General features: G+C 42.0%; 1 protein-coding gene across 12 annotated transcripts in view; it reads left to right on the forward strand.

Moving 5' to 3' along the window:
* The window catches only part of Grip1 (glutamate receptor interacting protein 1), a 644,324-nt gene that overhangs the window by 471,559 nt on the left and 152,433 nt on the right, over positions 1-20,332 (forward strand). For all 12 annotated transcript variants that reach the window (XM_052753454.1, XM_052753458.1, XM_052753452.1 and 9 more), the window contains 2 exons: positions 10,907-11,042; positions 14,163-14,308. In XM_052753454.1, coding sequence (XP_052609414.1) covers positions 10,907-11,042; positions 14,163-14,308 — 282 coding nt within the window. The remainder of the gene's footprint in view (positions 1-10,906; positions 11,043-14,162; positions 14,309-20,332) is intronic.

A 20,332-nucleotide genomic window follows, 5' to 3' on the forward strand; every position in this document is an offset into this window, starting at 1 on the left:
AAATAAAACACTGATTGGCCAGTGGCTAGGCAGGAAGTATAGGCGGGACTAACAGAGAGGAGAAAAGAAAGAACAGGAAGGCAGAAGGAGTCACTGCCAGCCGCCGCCAGGACAAGCAGCATGTGAAGACTCTGGTAAGCCATGAGCCGCGTGGCAGGGTATAGATTTGTGGAAATGGATTAATTTAAGCTATAAGAACAGTTAGCAAGAAGCCTGCCACAGTCATACAGTTTGTAAGCAATATAAGTCTCTATGTTTACTTGATTGGGTCTGATGGCTGTGGGACTGGCAGGTGACAAAGATTTGTCCTGACTGTGGGCAAGGCAGGAAAACTCTAGTTACACTGGCTGCTATTGAGGAGTACCCACCTTAGAACGGAGAGAAGAAGAATGAGCCCCATTGTATTTGAGCTACTATCCTCATAATGGTTATTGTTGGTACAACAGAGGCTGGCATAGCTAACGCATTATTCCTTGTCACCAACTTCCTTAATAGTCGTTTTTTGACCCAGAGGGAAAAATGCTTTTCCTCATGGCATCTCATAGTCCATTATGAGTTTGCTTCCCATTCTCTTCCCCTGCAGTCTTTCCGTATGAACCAAGCCCTGTAATAATACATTACAGCTTTGATTAGCCGTCAGAATATCTCAGCTTTCAAAAAAATGCCCGGTTCTCATATGACTTGATATGGATCCATTCTTGAAAGACACAAACTACAGCCCACCCAACATGAGATAGATAATTTGAATATTCTTAACCCTATTAAGGAAATTGAATTTGTGGGTTTTAAACTTTCCAAAAAGAAATCTGCCAGTCTAGATGGCTTCACTGGAAAATGCTACCAAATATTATAAAATAATTAATCCGACATAATATCTTCTAGATAATACTAGAAATGTATTTCATGATTCATTTTAGAAAGTTAATACCTCTGGGTGGTGTTGGTGTTCACCTTTGATCCCAGCATTCAGGAGGCAGAGGCAGGCATATCTTTGAGGCCAGCCTGGTCTGCAGATTAAGTTTCAGGACAGCCAGAGAGCTGTTACACAGAGAAACCCTATCTCGGAAAGAGAGAGAGAGAGAGAGAGAGAGAGAGAGAGAGAGAGAGAGAGAGAGAGAGAGAGAGAGAGAAGAAAGAAAAGAGAAAAGAAAAGAAAAGAAAAGGAAGTTAATATCATTTTGATGTTGAAACATAAGACAACACACACACAAAATGAATAGGTCATATATATTACTACTGAATGTGAATAGAGGAATTATTAGCAATAGAATTCAACAGCTTGTTTTTAAAACTATAAAGTAGATTAAGTGGTGTTCATTTTAGAAATACAAGGTTTACTCAATACTGGAAAAATCTCTTACTGTAGTTCAATATATTATCAGACTAAAGATTACAAGATCATATTGATAGTGCAAAACAACTGAAAAATGTAACATACAGCTTTAAAACTCTCTTTGAAAGTTAGAAACAATGATTAACTTCATCAATTTAATTTTAGCATATATAGAAAGAGCTTGTAGCCAACATAATGATGAAACTCCAAATGCCTTTCCCCCAAGACTGATAAAAGGTAAGGCTGTCCATTTTATATATATATATATATATATATATATATATATATATATATATATATGTCAGTTGAATGTTTATCGCCTAGAAAAGAATAATGTATATTGAACTCAGTAATAGAATACTATTTATGATAACTGGAGAAAGTGCTTAGATGTAAAGCTAGAAAAACACAATATAGAACTTCTTTGTTCAAAACTGGGAAAATGTTTATGAATAAAAGCAAAGAAATAAAGTAAAAACTGGACAGATTTGTTATCTTTTTCCAAATGGAAAACTTTGGGCAACAAAGAGTTTAAGTTTTAAGTTTTTCCAGATCTTTGAATAAGATTCACAGATCCCACTGAAATCTTAGGAACATTTTTATAACTGTAGACAATGTTATTTTCAAATCGATATAGAAAAGCAAAAGGGCCATTTTAAAAACTATGAACAAAATGAGAGGAATCATTCTGTTGACTCACTTTCAATATAGTATAAAGTTGCAGTAATACCAGGGGACAGAAATTGAGAAATGGACACACACAGCCACAGGAACCAATGGGAGGCCAAGGATGGACCATGTTACTGTGCCTAACTTGTTTTTTGACAGGATGCAAAGGCAGCTTAATAAATGTGCCTGTCTAGAAAATGTCACTGGAGTCATTAGACATCTTGCGGCAAAAAAAAACGATGAAAAATCCTGTATGAAAATTAACTCCAATTAGGTCAAAGACTTAATTGTAAATCATAGCCTAAGCAATGTAGCAGACTTCTAGAAACTGGGGGTCAAACAGGAGCGAAACTGTTGACAAATGCAGATGCCATTAAATTTGGACCAGCCAGACTCTATTTACATTATATATTTATATAATATATATTATATATATACACATTTTATATATATACATATTATGAAGAATGTTTAGCTCCACAGAAAATCTGATCAAGAAGCTGTAAAGAAAGTCTCTATCCTGTGAGAAAGTATCTTCAGGCAGCCTATTCAGCAGAGGACTCCTGTCTGTAGCACATGAGTGACTCCCATAGCTCAACAGGGGGAAGAAAACAGTCAATCTCTAAGTATAGTTAGAAATACACACACGCTTCTCCAAGGGCTAAAATAAGGAGTAGTGACAGTCTCCTTTATGTGGTGGGACACAGAGAAATTGAATGATTTCTACACTACAAGTAGAGACCTAACATGGAGTAAGAACTCTGGAAAGTGGTTGAACAGTTGGTATGGAAACTAAATATTAGCTACTCTATGACTTGCAGATTATACTCCTGGGTATTTATTTGGGAGAAATGAATATGTATGCTCATGTAAAACCTGTACATGAGTATTGAGAGTGACCTCATAAATAATAACCGAAATCTGAAACAACCAAGATGTCTTTCAACAGGTAACAGTTACACCAGCCGTAGTATAACTTGTACTGTGACTAGTTCTCACAGACTACTGCTGGAAAAAGAAAAAAGAAAACAGCTTGGATGAAATAGTAGATAATGATGCTAAATGTCAGAAGAAGAGGGAGGAGGAGGAGAAGGAGGAGGAGGAGGAGGAGGAGGAGGAGGAGGAGGAGGAGGAGGAGGAGGAGGAGGTCAAACCTGAAAGGTTTATTTCATTCACAGTGCATGATTCCACTTATTTAATATTCTTGAAACACCACAGTTACAAAAACAGAAATTATAGGTGGCCAGAGGTTAAGGAAGGGAGTGTGTAGGAGCGAAATGGATGTGTCTATAGAAGAGCAGTTTGCTTATTCCTTATGCTAACAGAAATTTTGTGTGCCTTGATTTCACTGATGCTACTCTCCTGGGTCCAATATCTTACAGCATCACAAGATGTTAGCAGTAGATAAAGGGTAAAGTGCCTTCCTAATTACTCCTTATACATGTGAATCTACAACTGTCTCAAAGTATAATTGAAAGCGTGATACAGACACACCGTAAACCCCTGAAGAATTATCAAGTCATGATGTAGACCTCAGGTTTTTCTGTGTAATTTTTTTAATTAATGTTTTTATTAATTATGAAAACAAATATAATATAGAGCAATCCTGTCAGCAGGAGTTCTGGTTCAGTTCTTCATGGTGAGGCCCAGGGATTAGTACCTCCAACGTTTCCCAGATACCATAGACTATAGTTGGACTGAGAAACTACAAGGACTAGCACCTGCCAGTAGCCTTGGGCTGTAACCCCTCCCCTGCCTCCAGCCCTCTACCTGGACTGCTGTAGCCCAAAGTTTTCCTGTGTCCCGCCCAGCCCCACAGTCCCACAAGCTGCTTATAAAGTAGTCATTCAGAGGCTTAATATTATTTTCAAACTGCATGGCCTATAGCAGGCTTCTAGCTAGCTAGCTCTTATATCTTAACTCAACCCATAACTATTAATCTATGTATCGCCATGGGTTTTGTGGCTTTACCTGCATCCCGTTACATGTTGCTCCTTCAACAGCTGGCTTGCATCTCTCCAGACTCTGCCTTTCTCTTTCCTATCTCTCTCCTTGGATTCCCTGCCTGCCTCTAAGCTGCCCTGCCATAGGCCAAAACAGCTTATTTATTAACCAATGGGAACAACATGTATTCACAGCATACAGAAAGACATTCCACAGCAGGCTGCCTTCCACACTTAGGTTCTCAGGGACCATCTAGAACACCACTTTCCTACACTGAGCAGGACCTTCACAGGCTTCAGCACTACGGTCTCTGTTTACTAACCATAGCAGGTGCCACCCTAGAGTCATCGTCATTTACACCACCTCCCTAGTTTCAGCAGTGCTCATAACACTGGTAAATCTTGCCACCACCACCAACCTTTAATGCCAGCAGAGCCAGGAGGGTCTCTGTGAGTTCAAGGCCAGCCTGGTCTACAGAGTGAATTACAGGACAGGCAGCAAAACTACACAGAGAAACCCTGTCTTGGAAAACAAAACAAAAATAAAAAACAAACAAAAAAAATTGGTAAATCTTTTTATTTAGCTCAGAATTCAGAAACCTTCTAGAAAACCAAGACTAACTCCCTTTTATTAGTCTAAGCCTAATAATTAATTTTGAATAAACCATGAGGTCAGAGTGCCTAGAAATCTAGGCTTGCACAGAACAAAACATTGTCAAGACATATCTTTATGCAAGCAGTATGAAGACACAATAAGGTAATAGATGGTTGGCTACGGGTTCAGAATGCACTATGTCTGTTATTCATTTATGTTGTGTTGTTTTGTTCTATTATCGTTAATTTTTGTTTTATTTGTTCCATATATCAAAGCACATCTGGAGGTGGGCCAATTTGGGGAGTCAGGCACTGAGGGCTTAGTGAGTCTCTCTACCCCAGGTCCCTCTTTCTGAGAGCTGTCTTTGGTCATATGACATCCAGTCACAGTTCCATGACCTCTATCAGGGAGGCATGATGGGTGGGCTTTTCCTACTTTTCCCCAGAACTTCCTTAGGGAAGTTCCCAAGGAACCTCCACAAGGTCACATGTTCTGTTTCTGTAGCTATACAAACTCTGTCTCGTTCCCCAAACATCACAGTGGAGCTTTTATTGATGCTGTCAACTTCATAGTTTTAGGAAAAATGAAACATGTTTATGGTAGTTTGTGCTCTCTATTGGAGGTTAGTGGGTGCATGGTGGGGCTTTTACCTGCTTTGTTTAGGTTTGTTTTGTTTTCAGTGCTGAATAAAATGTAAGGGAGAGATCAATTGAAGAAAACAGCCAATGTCAGCCTCTGGCCATCACATGCATAAACACACATGTGCACACTTGCTCAGACACACACACACACACACACACACACACACACACACACACACACACGCGCGCGCGCGCGCGCGCGCATGCGCGCGCTTTATATATATATGCATTGCAATGTGTGTTACTTTTGTAAAAATCTATGTTACTAGATTTTCATATTGTTCATAAGAATTTTTTTCAGCATCATTTTGCTTGCCTCCATCATGGCTATTCCTTTTCTCCAAATCTTTTATATCTTAAAAGATTGAATTATAAACCTGAAGAAAAATAGCGAACAGCTAGATGACAGGGTGCCAGTGAGACTCATGTTGGGTGTGTTGAAGAAGCAGGGGCACAGATGTAAACCTGCCATTTCTTTTCTTCTTTTTTTTTCCTGTCTCTTTTGGAATGATAATTAAATATGGTGATTAGGAAAACCTCAAATCTGGAACCCTCTCTTTCTTGCCAGCTAGGTGTCATCTGTTTCCTGGGCTGCTGATAATTTGAACGCGCTGTATTTGCTGTGAGGTCTTCTTCTTTTGTGGAAGGGTATTTGCAATTTAAATCACAAAGGAAAGGAATTGCTGGTACATATTGACTTGCCCAAGTCCCCCTGTTTTACGGCAGTGTGTGTTCGGTAAGCTTTGATATATAAGGGAACTCATGCAAATGAAGGCATCTGTCTGCATTCCTCTCTGCCATTGCATCATTATGCAAACATTAAACACCAAAAAGGACATGAAGTGATTGATGGTTTGAGTAGAGCTTGTAGGTTAGCAGGAAGCAAATTCCAGAAGCAGGTCCCACCCTCTCCCAGACCTCCTCTTCTCTCCCACTCCTTTTGGAAACACCCATAACAGACTAAATAAGATACTTATTGGCAGTTAATATCCTTGTGATTCAGCACATTTTCTTCCAAGAATATTCTACCTTTGCTTCTGGCTGCTTAATTTATATTCCTTCTTTAGTCTGGGCTGCTGCTCAGCTAATCCTAATCAATAAATCGAGCAGATTGGTTGGGAGGCAAAGCTTGGAAACAGTCCTTGCATTTGGAAATTCACACACCTTTCCTTTTCCTTGTTTCCAGAATGATTTCCTCTGTCTGCCTTCCCACACCCCACACTGCTGCTCTGCCTCTGTGCCTAGTCAGAGCCTCTTGAGGATAATGGCCTCAACATTTTCCATCTTTCAATTGTATTGTTTGGCTCGTTGTGAGCATTCAATGACTTACTGAATTAATGACTGTACAAATTACTTAATTAACTGGGACATAAATGTTTTCTTTCTTGGTATTAAAACTAGCTCCTAGGAAAAAGCAAAATATTTTTAAATGAGGGGCTAATTGACTATTACCAGCTTTTAAAGTTCCCAGATAAATGGATTTAAATTCTAAAGAAAAAATTCAATGAAAATGATTGAGTTTTTCATGATTTGTGAGATCCATCCCGAAACCTGGGAAGGACCTGGCACCTAGTTTTCTTGTAGAGACAAACCTACGTGTCTTCACCCATGAACACCACGTCATCAGAATCCTTTTTGTATGGTGCATGCATCCTTGGAGACCCGAGCAGGAATAAACTTCAGTGAATTGAAACTTCTCATATGACAGGCAGACATGACCACTTAAAAACTCCATGTGTCCTTTTGTCACAGAACATACAAATTAAGTTCCTGTTGACCAGGAAGCCTTGTTTCTCTGACTAGCTTTCATAGTCCTGGTAGGTGCTATGCAGGGCTGCTGGGAGAAAAGATCCACCAAATATTTTACCCAGCTGTGAACCCTGTGAACTACAATAATGACCAGCACGGCAATATGTGGTGATACTTTATTTGTGCTGAAATGTGATTTTATTTATATGTTAATAAATAAAGTTTGCCTTGTGATCAGAGTTCACATAACGAGGTCACATAGCAAGCCATAAACAGAAGTCAGGCAGTGGTAGCCCATGCCCTTAATCCGATCACATGACAGGTAGAGTCTCTGTGTGGTCAAGGACAAAGCCAAGTGTGGTGACACACGACTTTAACCCCAGTACCAACCATAGAGAGCTGGAGGTCTGTGTAGACAGGCAGTGACGAAGAAGTGATGTGGCTTCCAAAAAAATGTGAGTTGGCAGAAACAGCCAGCTGCCTGGATAGTCACCCAAGCTACCCTCAGCCAGTTGTAGTGACACACTCTGGTAGGATTTGCTGAAGGAGGCAGAGGCAGGAGGATCCAAGTTTGAGGCCAGCCTAGGAGGCTTGCTGAGGAGAAGCTGAGGCTGGGGCCAATTTTCAAACAGTGGCAGTAGGACTATGGAGGTGGTGGCTCTCACTATATCCCTGATCTCTAAGGCTTTCACCCCTGTAATTGGCTCCGTGTTTTTTATTTAATAAGACCGTTTAGAAATTCATCTACAGCAATATATACCCCTGTGTGTAGTCATGTCAGGAATTTTATGGGATAAACAACCACTTTCTGATTGGGGTGAAGGCCTGCTCCCCAGGAGGAAATACATGCTTAATTCTGGAAATCTGGCCAAGAACCCACAGCTGGGGAGCTCACAGGCCCAAGGAGTCAAGGTACTACTATTATTCTATCAGGTGGATGTAGTACCCAACCACTCTCTAAATTTATACCTCTATACCCATAGATCCATGCAGCTCCCAGACCTTATCAGAGAAGTCTCTTTATGCAGCAGAAACTGACAACCAGTAAAAGTGACTGTGAAATAATTAGCCACAAATTGGACATCAATATCACACACACACACACACACACACACACACACACACACACACACACACACCCCAGAGACTATTGCAGCAGAAAGAGCAGAAAAAGTGAAAGAGCCATAAATTATGGAGGACTAGAGTGAAACAGTGTCTTCTAGACATTACAAGACTGTAGTGATATTGTATTCCCCAAAATATTGTCCACTCTAATAAACTTATCTAGGATCAGAGAACAGAACAGTCACTAGATACAGAGGCCAGAAAATGGTGGCACACACGCCTTTAATCCTAGCATTCCAAAGGCAGAGATCCATCCGGATCTCTGAGTTCAAAGCCACACTGGAAACAGCCAGGCATGTTGACTCACGCCTTTAATCCCAGGAAGTGATGGCAGGAAACAGAAAGGTAGGTAAGGCGTGAGGACCAGGAACTAGGCTGTTAAGCTTTTAGGCTTTTGAGCAGCAGTTCAGCTGAGATCCATTTGGATGAGGACTCAGAGGCTTCCAGTCTGAGGAAACAGCTGAGGAATTGGGAGGTGAGGAAGCTGTGGCTTGTTCTGCTTCTCTGATCTTCCAGCGTTGACCCCAGTACCTGGCTCCAGGTTCGTTTTTATTAGTAAGACCTTTTAAGATTCATGCTTCATAAGACTGCTACTCATGAACTCCCAGCAGCTTCAGGTGCCTGTGCAAGACCTACACAAGGCCAAGCCAGTCAACACTCTAGCATGAGGAAGGGAAAGGCCCATGATCCCCCTACCCCAAACTGAGGTGCTATGGACAGTTGATTGCTGCTTGAGAAGATGAGTCAGTTTTCTTTAAGGGTATGTCCCATGGCAGGTTAACCATGGTCCAGGGGATGACCCGACCCTTGAGTATCTGGGCAGCACAAAGTGAACTTGATGGGTTATTTGAGAAAAGAAAAAAAAGGAAAGGAAAGGAAAGGAGGCCATGAAGTTGTGGGAAAGAAGGTGGTGATCTAGGAACGGTTAAAGGGAGGAATGGAGAAAGATGTGTATGATCAAATTACATTGCATGAAATTCCCCAAAAATATGTTTTAATTGTATGTCTAACACTTAAAGGTCTAAATCAGATGTTTAAGTTTACAGAACCACTCTGCATGTTTAAAAACCAATGAGTTATTTTTCCCAACATCCTTACATGTCTGTGATGCAGATAGGCACTATGTCATATTAATTATTAACTTTTTAACATTGAAACCTTGCTTTCTACCAACAAAGACTTTGGGGTTATTTCTTAAGCTGTTGTCTCCAATATTGTTGGCCCATATCGGTATCAATGGCTTGTCTAAGCGGTTGTCTTTGTTTGAAGGGGGACACCAGTGACTTTGCAAATACTAATAGACTTAGGCACACGTGTTTCTGGGAAATGACAGAAAAGGCCTCCGACTTTCCTTCAGTTGGCCAGAACTTTGAGTCTTGAGTTTTGGTCCTTAGCTGATCTTTCACGTGGAATGTTATAGATGACGTCAACATCAGTATAAACTCACAGCTTCTCCCCTGGACTCTGCTTTAAAGAACAATGTACTACACAGCCTCCTGAGGCTGCCATAGAAAAGACGACTTCCCGAGTGGCATGCTGGGGCGTTACACTCATAGGGCCAAGCAATGACAGCCCTGACTGGGATGAAATTCTCTATGTCACAGAGGAAATCAGCACCCTTGTACCTCTTGTATTCTTTCATCAGGAGTCTGTTCTGCACACTAGACCTCATGAGATACTATTTCTTCTCTTAACATGTTTTTTTTCATATATTGGTGGAATAATATACCAGCAAGAGTTTAAATACTTGTATGATAAACAGTCATAGAGATTTTTGAAATTATAATTATTATGCATAATTAAGGGGGGAAAAGAATACAAATAATCTTTAAAAAAAACACAAGGCTGTTCTTACATTTTAATGTATGTTTGGTGTTCTAGAACTGCATGACCCCTAACATTTCTTACCTGATTCAACACAAATTAGGAGACCATGTGGTTCCCCATCCACATCCAGAAAGTACCTGTGTGACAGGAGAAAATAACATGGTGGGAACCTCTAACTCAGAGTTTATCATAGTTAACCTCCACATAGTAAATGTTGACACCTCTCTCTTTCTCTCTCTCTCTCTCTCTCTCTCTCTCTCTCTCTCTCTCTCTCACGCATTACATCTCAACTGAAAAGAAGTATATTCTTAAAGTTATCTTACCTTCTACCTTGGCTAAAAATCAAAAGATTTGAGTTCCTGATCAGCGTGTAGATATTATTCCCATAAAATCTGTGAGCTTTAGAAATTGTATTCCCTCAAGAGTGGAAGTTTTATGGCAGTTATCCCCAAATCCTGAGGAGCAACATTGACATATTCTTCATGACATGATAGACACTGCCACCTGAACCATGGTACCTTGATTTTTAACGACGAAATGGTGTTGATAATATTTCTCCAACCTGTAGAGAACACTCTTCGGGTAGTTGGCTTCCTAAACTGAGATGTCTGGTAAACAGCGAGTTGGCCGCCATGTTTAATGCATTTGTATGACGACTTAAAATTCTAGCCTGATAAACTTGTGTTGTAGTTTGAATTATAATAATAGAAAACAAAGTCTCTAGTGAATGGAGAGAGCGTGGGGAGAATACTGTCATTGGTAACTGAGAGGATTGATATTACTTACTGTGAAACCAGAGTGGACCAGTCCACTGGTGCTGGGTCAACCACTTCTCCTGAAATGCCTTTCTCGGTGCCATCTGCGCCCCCAACATCATGCGACACTGCAGTTACCGTGCAAGCAGGGGTCTTTTCTCATAAACGAAAAAGGGGAAATGCAGGGGGCGGAGCCACGGAGCCGCGCAGCCGGCATGGCATCCCTGGTTCTCCTCGCCTTTAACAGGCTGAACGCTTGTCTTTTGCAGAAGAGTTCAAGGGCTCCACCGTGGTGGAGCTGATGAAGAAGGAGGGCACCACGCTCGGGTTGACGGTATCAGGAGGAATCGACAAGGATGGCAGGCCAAGAGTGTCCAACCTGCGGCAGGGAGGAATTGCTGCCAGGTAACTGCCTCACAGCGTAACAGCGAAAAAGGAACAAGGGTATAATTAATTCAAAAAAATTAGAGTTTATCAGAAAAGGTCACTGGTAGATGAATGACAGCTGCTGTCTGCCAGGCAGCGCCTCCCCACAGAAGCACAGCGGGCATGCCTCAGAAACCACTCCCCGGCACTGGGGACTTTGGTGTCTCCTCGGGAGCAGCCCAGCTCCTGCAGGTTTAATTTTGACAGGATTGCTTAAGGTCTGACTGTGCCTCTGGATGGCAAGTGGGTTGCAGCAGGAAAGTGACACTCGGATCTACTAAATGTGGAACCGATGACCCGTAAGATGTGAAATGGCTCGAGAGGAGGAGACACAGGCCCAACTCCAGGTCTCCAGGGAAAGTGTTTACTTTCCCACCAAGGAGGCTTTTCTTTCTCACCGGGACATAAGAGGTTTCCTAGAGGAAACAGAGCAGGAAGCTTGCTTTGTCCGTGTGTCCAGTGACATATACATTGACACATTGGCTCCCGCCATTGGTCTTGCTGCCTGTTCTTAATTTGGAAGTCTGTCTGGTAGATAAAGCCCAGAACAGCAGGGGTTCTGTGGCCATGAGGGAAGGTGGGGTCGATGCTGCAACTCAAGTCTTTCTCGGTCATTTCTTCTTCCTCAATATTTTTTTTTATCAGTGCTGATTAGGAATAGACAACAGTTTTTCGGTTTAATTTGTTTGTTTGGTTTTGGTTTTGTTTTTTTGAAAAGCAAGCAATAAGAAACAAAATATACTGACTATTTCCTTGGCTCTGACTCTGGTCCCACTCCCAATAAAGACATTAAAAGCCCTGCAATCTCCAAAGGGCAGGCAACACTATTAAGAGAGAAGAAGAAGGAAAGATTCGCAGTATCTAGAGTCAGGGTCCATCCCTAGAGAAGCAGTGCTAGGGGACAAGAAACTAATGTTTTGTTTTTTCTTTATTAAGAAATTTTCTACTCACTCTACATACCACCCACAGATCCTACCTTCTCCCTCCTCCCATCTCCCAGCCCTCCCTCCCAAGCCACCCCACATCCCCCAAATCAAGGTCCCTGGCTCGAACTGTTTGGGCCACGAATGTTTTTAAGGTTTTGTTTTCTGATGTTTTAGAAATAAAAGAAGTAAAAGGTTTGAGGAACGATCAGAGACACACCCAAGGCCGAAGTACCAATGCGTAACAGGCAGGGCAAGTAGGGTAGCTCCACCGCATCCCCACCCATTCTCAGCCAAGCTCCTTCTTTTAGGGTCCAGTCATGGCCTAGGGAGCGGGGTGTTTATTATGTTGACCTGTTAACTTAGAGGAGGGAAAGTCAAATGTAGCTAGAGTTTTCCTGACTGGCCCACAGTCAGGGCAAATCTCTCTCACCCGCCAGTCCCAAGCCGCTCAAACCCGATCAAGTAAACACAGAGACTTATATTGGTTACAAACTGTATGGCCGTGGCAGGCTTCTTGCTAACTGTTCTTACAGCTTAAATTAATCCATTTCTATTAATCTATACCTTGCCACATGGCTTGTGGCTTACCGGTACTTTACATCTTCCTTGTCCTGATGGCGGCTCGCAGTGTCTCCCCCTCTCAGCTTTCCACTTCCCACCCTATTCTCCTCCTTGTCCCGCCTATACTTCCTGCCTGGCCACGGGCCAATCAGTGATTTATTCATTGACCAATCAGCAACACATTTGACATACAGACCATCCCACAGCACCTCCCCTTTTCTTTTCTTAAAAAGGAAGGTTTTAACCTTTACACATCTCCAAAGTCAGCTTGGTATATTTGGGAATTTGGGCGTAGCTTCTCTTACTACTTCCTGCTGGAGGGGGGCGCTGTATCTTCTGGGGAAACAAAGAAAATTTTAGGATCATGGAGTAGTCCGTGAGGCTGTATCATCTGAGCCAGTTGCCTTGAAACGGTTTTGGATGTTGGATCATCTGGGCCATGGTGTCATCGGAGACCTTTCAGGTGGTCTTGGCTGGTCAAACCTGATGTGTCTTAATCTGGAACAAATCCATAGCCTCTTGCTTTCTGTGGAAACAAAAGCAGAATCTCCTTTCCAAAGCAACATATCCTTATATCCAAATTTTGAAGTCAAGGTACCTTTAAAATATACATTTTGGCATAACTCAACAGCTTTTGTAATTAAATGTTTTTCTTCAGTTACGAATATCAAAGAGAACATAATCCAGATTCTCTGTGTGGTAGCCATCTTTACGTGGCTTATTTTTTTATATTAGCTTGAGCCTATTGCTTTGAACTGCAGCCTTCTAAGCCTGAAATGGCACTGGTGCTGTGGCTGCTGGCTCCGCCCACTTCAGCTTCCCAAAATGGCGGTGATACGTTTTCCGCCAGCTCTGGGAGCCATCAACTCTCAGAAATAGTGGGTCTATGCTTCTATCAAAGCAGCATGTAGCCCAGAAACCTCTTTTTTTTTTTGTACTAGCAAAGGCTAAATCCACAATGTAGCTTAATGTGCCACTTGCAGAGGCCTCATTCCCGCCATACTGCAGGTCGAGCGCGCACGCCAGCAACCCGCCAGTAGCTCAAACCGGCAGCTGCCGCTCATTTGAGAGAGACAATTAGGAAGCTGTTTTTAGCTCCGTTTTAGAATCTTTTTTCTCAGGTTTTAGGTGGAAACTCTTGCCCCACGTTGGGCGCCATTTGTAGCTTGAGTTTTCCTGCCTGGCCCACAGTCAGGGCAAATCTCTCTCACCTGCCAGTCCCACAGCTGCTCAGACCCAACCAATTAAACACAGAGACTTATATTGGTTACAAACTGTATGGCCGTGGCAGGCTTCTTGCTAACTGTTCTTACAGCTTAAATTAATCCATTTCTATTAATCTATACCTTGCCACATGGCTTGTGGCTTACCGGTACTTTACATCTTCCTTGTCCTGATGGCGGCTCGCAGTGTCTCCCCCTAGCTTTCCACTTCCCACCCTATTCTCCTCCTTGTCCCGCCTATACTTCCTGCCTGGCCACGGGCCAATCAGTGATTTATTCATTGACCAATCAGCAACACATTTGACATACAGACCATCCCACAGCAGTCAAAAAGTTAGAAGAGTGGCCTGTGGAAGGATGGGCCCACCATAGTGACGTTGTTTTTGCAGAAGTGACCAGCTGGATGTGGGCGACTACATCAAAGCCGTGAATGGAATCAACCTGGCCAAATTCCGCCATGACGAGATCATCAGCTTGCTGAAAAATGTTGGGGAAAGAGTTGTCCTGGAAGTGGAGTATGAGCTCCCACCAGTCTGTAAGTAAAGACAATTCCCCCCACCCACCCCCGACAGCTGCCCGCCATGGCTTCCCACCCCTGCTGGCTTCTCTTTTTCTTTTGGCCATCCATTAAAGTGATTTATGGACATGGATGCCACTTAAGCTATTTTAATAAACAGTTAATGTAATTTTTTTAAAAATTCATCCAAATATTGTGCTTAGATTTAGGAAAAGCATGTTTACATGCTTTATATTGACTCTTCAGTGGATAAGCTCACAAAAAAAACATAAAAGATGATACCATATCTAATTATTATTAAGTAATGATAATGGTAATAAATGCAGCAGACAGATTTCAAAAAATTATTAAATCTGGCTTCACTTTTACTTGCTACATGTCTTTGAGAAGGTTGCTTAAGCTTTATGGCTCAGTTTCCCTATCTGCAAAATGGAGATCATTGCTTGCCATGACAAGTGACTTGAGTTAGCATTTGTAAAGCACTTAGAATATTGCCTGGCACTCTACAAGTTTTTAGTAAATAATAGATCAACCAATCGAAACTACAAGACAGACGTGTGTCATTCTTCTTTCCATCCTTTGAAGGTGTCAGACAAGGCTTTCTCAAGTGAGTGGGCTACAAAGTATTTGAACCCAGCCTGTCTGCCTCCGAAGGCCTCTTGCTCACGTTCATGAGACATGGCTTCTGCTGTGTGTCATGGCTGCCTGTGCTGAAGCTATGTTCTTCTGGTGTCTCATCTCCTCTGACGAGCTGTCACCAGGGATGTGACCCGGGACAGCTCTTTGCTCCTTCCTACCCATGAGGACTTAGATTATTATGGATAGTTGATGATAATCCGTGTTCAGCCATGAGTGGATGAGTCTTTACTGTGCTCCCGCTGTGACTACATATTCTGGGAATGCGGGGGGACATCCGTGGACATTGCACTCTACGAGGGTAAGGCAGTCTTTAGCAAAAACCACGATAACCATGTTCCATCTTAAGGGACGGGGCAAATATGAGGGTGATAAATCAGAAGTAACTGGGGTGGGGTAGGATGGGGATCGGACCACGGCATTAAATAGAGATGTTGGGAACAGTAGTCGAGGTGACACAGGTCCAGAACTTGAAGGCAGTGAGGGAAGCAACTGTATGAATTTCTAAAGGGAAAGCTCCAGGGGAAAGAGACAGTCAGTGATAAGAGCAAAGGCAGGACAATACCTGTGGGTGTTCTAGAAGCACTGAGACCGGTGGGCCAAGAGTGGAATGAACAGGAAGAGAATTGAGAGGTAAGGTCAGAAATGTGAGGTGGGGTGATCTCGTGGGCCATTGGGAGGACCTTCCGCTATGCTCTGAATGATTCGGGAAGCCTGGCCTCAGACAGAGGCAAAACACGATCTCACAGTTCCAGAGGCTTTCTGGTGGCTGGGCTGTAGTCAGAAGCCGTGGCAGGAGATGAAGGTAGGGAGACACGTTGGGAGAATACCGCAGTGATCCACATGAGAAGCGGGATCGGTGAAGGTGGGAAACAGTCAGATTCTGTATGGTTTGAATGAGGAGCCAATGGGGTTTCCTAATGAATGTGAGGCAGGCTATACAAAAATAGAGTCGGAGTCATACCAAGGTTTTGAGCCTGAGCAACTGGAATGATATAATTACCATTAATGGGGCTGGACAAGATTGCAGGGAGAACTGACATGTTGCGGGGAGGCTGAATACTACATTTGAGATGTGTGTTTGTCATGTACACACAGAAATATCAAGGAGAAAGCCAGAAATGTGGGCAAGCGATTTCAATGTAAATTGAGATTGAGGGTAATACAGAAGGTATTTGGGATTCAGGGACCCAGTTAAAGCACTCAGGCTGTGTTAAGTTCTCTGAGCCATGGGATGCCCACCTGTCAATGGCTACAGTCACTGCTGGATGTGCTTTGTAGGAATTCAGCAGTGTGATCACATACTTAGGCCATTGTTACATTCTTGGCAAATATTAGCCATTATGACTGTGACCATTATAAGGGCACCATGATTTCTTTAACTTTATCAAAGTCAATTTGCCTTTAAATTATTATCTCAAAGCATTTCCAGGAGTTAAGAAAACCAGCTCTATAGAGATGTGGCTCTCATTTATACATTTTCCTTCCACTGGGTGTGTGTATCAGTACAACACATTCCATTCCTAAAGGAATCCCGTATAGCTTAGAGGGTCAGGCCCAGAGTGGGGATTTGTCCAGTATCATGGATGATTCAGAGCTATAGACTTGGGGAGAATGGGAAGGAATGATACAGACTGAATAGGAAGAACACCACCCTGGGCAGAGGGTCCAGCAAGAAAGTCAGAGTATGCAGTGGCCTGCTCAGGCTTCACAGGATGGGACTGTCAGATCACAAAGGAAAGGCACAGATTCCAGGATAGGGAGGCAGCCAGTGAGGCAACAGGAATCAAATGATGAGGTTCCACGGAAGATGTGGGTGTCCACAAATCCCTAAGGGCTTTTAAAACTATTGTCAGACAAGCGTGTTTCCAGTACCATTTGAGAATCTAAATGGAAAATAGATCCAAATAGATCCTCAGACCTATTTGCTGGGTGCTCTTACTGTTTTCCAAAAGAGAAGATATCCTTGAGCTATACAGCATCTACAGAGTTAAAGAGGAGAAAATTGGTATCCAACATGTTTAGGAGTTAAATCTGCTGAGGCTTGGTACTTAAATAGGTTTGTCTTCCCCATGCAATAAAGCTGACAGCAAGAGAGAAAATATGCTTTTAAATGCCAAAGTCTTTTTCTTGATAGAATTCAGATGGAAGAAGCCTATCCTCCAAGGATAATCTCTATCTATTTTTCTTATGTTTGGGAAATTAATAATGCCTAGGAGTTCAGAAAGGTTGAAGGCATTAACAAGCCTCTCCTGTACTTAGCTCGGAACACTAAAACTAAACAGGCCATCATATCTACCTGAAGCCCACCCAAGCTAGCGTCTCTCTGTCTCCCCACACCGAGAACCACACACCCAGTTCACAGCGCTCTGAGCCTCAGCCAGCTCAAGGGCTCAGAGAAAGCTGGGTATGTCTGTCTGTGATCTGAGAGATTAAAAAAAGTAATAATAAAGTCTGGCCTTGGGCAATCCATTTATCTTTCCCAAGATTCGGTTTCCTTATGGAAAGGAAGTACTTGGCCCCTCTGTGTTCCATACCTCATTTTAACTTGAAAATTATGTACTGCTTTCAGAACTACTTGGGGAGAATATGAGCAAAGTGTATCCTAGGTATTTATGCATTAAACATTGATCCAAAAAGTACCTTCCCTGCTCTCTGTTCACATAACCCCAATGGAATTTTGAAATGCCAAGTAATTCTCAGCCATTTTCAGTTGACACTTAACATTTTATCATCAGCTTAAATAATGAGAAAGAATGTGATTTGGGGACATTCTATTTACTTAAATAGTGTTTCCATTTAAACCTTGGAGCTACAGAGTTTTCCCTGCTTAATAATTAAAAAGAGAAATCTGCCAGGTCTTTTTAGCTCCCGTTAAATCACCAGCTGAGTGAGACCAGCTGTCTAACAGAAGGAATCCTTTCTTCCCTCCAGTGGATGTGTGAATGGTGTCGCTGTGTGGCCATCTCTCTTCTGACCCTGTCGCCATCACAGTGGGATTGGCGAAGACGGAAGGGTATTGGAAGATAACCTCCACATAGTTCATTCTGAAGTTGAGTCTATAGGAGCACTGCTCTATAGAGCTCTCCCTGTGGCCCAGGAAAAGGAGGCAGGCCAGGACACTTGAGCACATTTCTAGCCTCTGCTAGCATCCCATAGCCTCACAAGGGCAAAGCAAGACCCATGCACAAGGCAACACAATAAGAAGGGAAACAGCTCAACTCCTGTTCTTCTGTCAAGGTGGTGAGGACGGAGGAGGAATGGAGTGTTTCACTTGGAGCAATCTCATCTACCGTAGTCAAACAGCTTTCTGGAAACTCGTGCATATTCGCAAATAGAAACATGGAGCCACAGTACAACTAAAATACTGAGGAGACCTTTTACCTAGCCTTTTAACCCTTTGGCTAAGCCTCTTCATTACATCTCTGCAGAATAATGAGTAACAGTTACATGGCCAACACAAGGATACTGATACTGGGTGTGAAAATTAAATTGACAAGGGCCAGTAGTGTGAATAAAAACTGTAAAGACCCAATATGTTTTGTTAATTTTATTAAAATGTTGCCAACGATAACAGTTATCATTGTAAATGGTGTAAAGTGGGGTGTGAATGATCTGAAGCTGTGAGTAATCCCAAAATCTTCATACAGACTAGATTCAAATATAAGAATTTTGTGGTCAACTACGGAAAGCAAAAACAAAATGAAAATTCCAGAACTTCACATTCCCAGAACAGACATCCAGCCAACAAGCACAGGTGGCCCAGAGCTGGGATTTGGTTGTGTATAATTGAGAGATGATTTAATGATTAAATGAAATAATATTTGCAAAACCATTTTTGCTGAGTTCTGGGCACACAGTAGGTGCTCATCAGGTATTTCTCACCACGTCTTTGCCTTCCTCACATCCATAAAATGAAAATATCATGTTTAAAACTAGTTTCTTCAAGTGGCTTGTTGAGTCATAGAGATAAGTCCTTTAGTTTAAGTCCAATTTTGTTCCTCATTTAATTAAAACTATCCCTCAGTTCTTTCATCTGTTTGTATGTACTGTTGCTAGTTGATTAGAGTAAACTGAAATTCCCCTGATAGCGAGGAGATGACATCCAATTAAATCAGCCATATAGCAAAACATTTGTTCAGCTACACATTTGTGCTGTTTGTCAGCATATCCAGGTTTTTCCTCTACTTGATGCCCAGCCTGGTAGTTGGCAGATCAACTGTACCAGCCCGATTCTACAAGTTTAAATGCATACCTTTTTCTTACTGTTCCTACGGGATCCCTTTGAGGGTTTAGTGCTTCTGATTGTTAAAAATAACTACAATTAATGCTTAATTTAAACCACTAGCTTATACAAATGGTGAGACGAGGTTGATTTTTAGTGGTTCTTTAAAACTATGTGCAGATGTTCCTTGACTTTGGATGGAGTTATGTCTTGAGAAACCCATCTGAAACCATTGTGAAGTAACAATACTTTTAGCAAGCCTAGCTGACCGAACATCTCAGCCTGACCCACCTGAAATGTGCTCATGCCACTTAAATATGCCTAGTTTTCAGTAAAAGCATTAGCGCAGGCTGATTTTATAATTAAGTGCCAAATAGCATGTCGTTTGTTGAATACTGCACAAATAGTGAGAAGAAAGTATACTGTGAGTACATTTCACATCACAGTAAAGCCAACACGTTGTACCTCGAGCATCATAAGTCATGGGTTTTGTATTGTTAGCTTTATGTAAGAAACATACTAAGATCTAGTAACAGTATAAAATGTGTTATTGGTAATAACTATGGCTATAGACATCATTATGTATTTTTTTGACATAGGTTCTCACTATGTAGCCCAGACTGTCCTTTAAATCACTCTGTAGCCCAGGCTAGCCTTGAACTTGCAATTCTCCTGCCGTTTTCAACCTCCCAAGTGTTGTGATTACAAGCATGCTCCACCATTTCCAGCTTCCCGTGTACAACATTATAAAGGATTGGAAGCCAGCTACTTCTGCACAGTACATAAGTTCTTCTTGGTCCGCCAACAAAATCATTCCTGCCCTCGTCATGTTAAAATACTAATTTGTGGAATTTTTTTTATGTAGCAATAGTATATTGTACAATCAGAATCACTCACTGTTTCCCCAAAGCAGTTTCACAGAATATTTTAGTGACTGTGCCTTTACATGACGGATGCTCACATGTGTGGAATAATGTAATTAGAGACTGCAACTTGGCAGTAGAATTTCATTTTGTGAAATGAAAACAATAAGAGGCAAAGAACAGAACACAGTGAGACTAGGCAAATTTAAGCAGATCTTTGTCGTCACATTTTGAATGTCCTTAGGATTTTTTTAGCTCTCCATGTTTCATTTGGGCCGCGGGCATCTTCATCAAACAGCTGTCCGCGTGTCAGAACAT

This window comes from Peromyscus californicus, unplaced genomic scaffold (assembly GCF_007827085.1).
Source record: "Peromyscus californicus insignis strain IS unplaced genomic scaffold, ASM782708v3 Scaffold_24__1_contigs__length_46423439, whole genome shotgun sequence".
In the NCBI taxonomy this organism is placed as follows: Eukaryota; Metazoa; Chordata; class Mammalia; order Rodentia; family Cricetidae; genus Peromyscus; species Peromyscus californicus.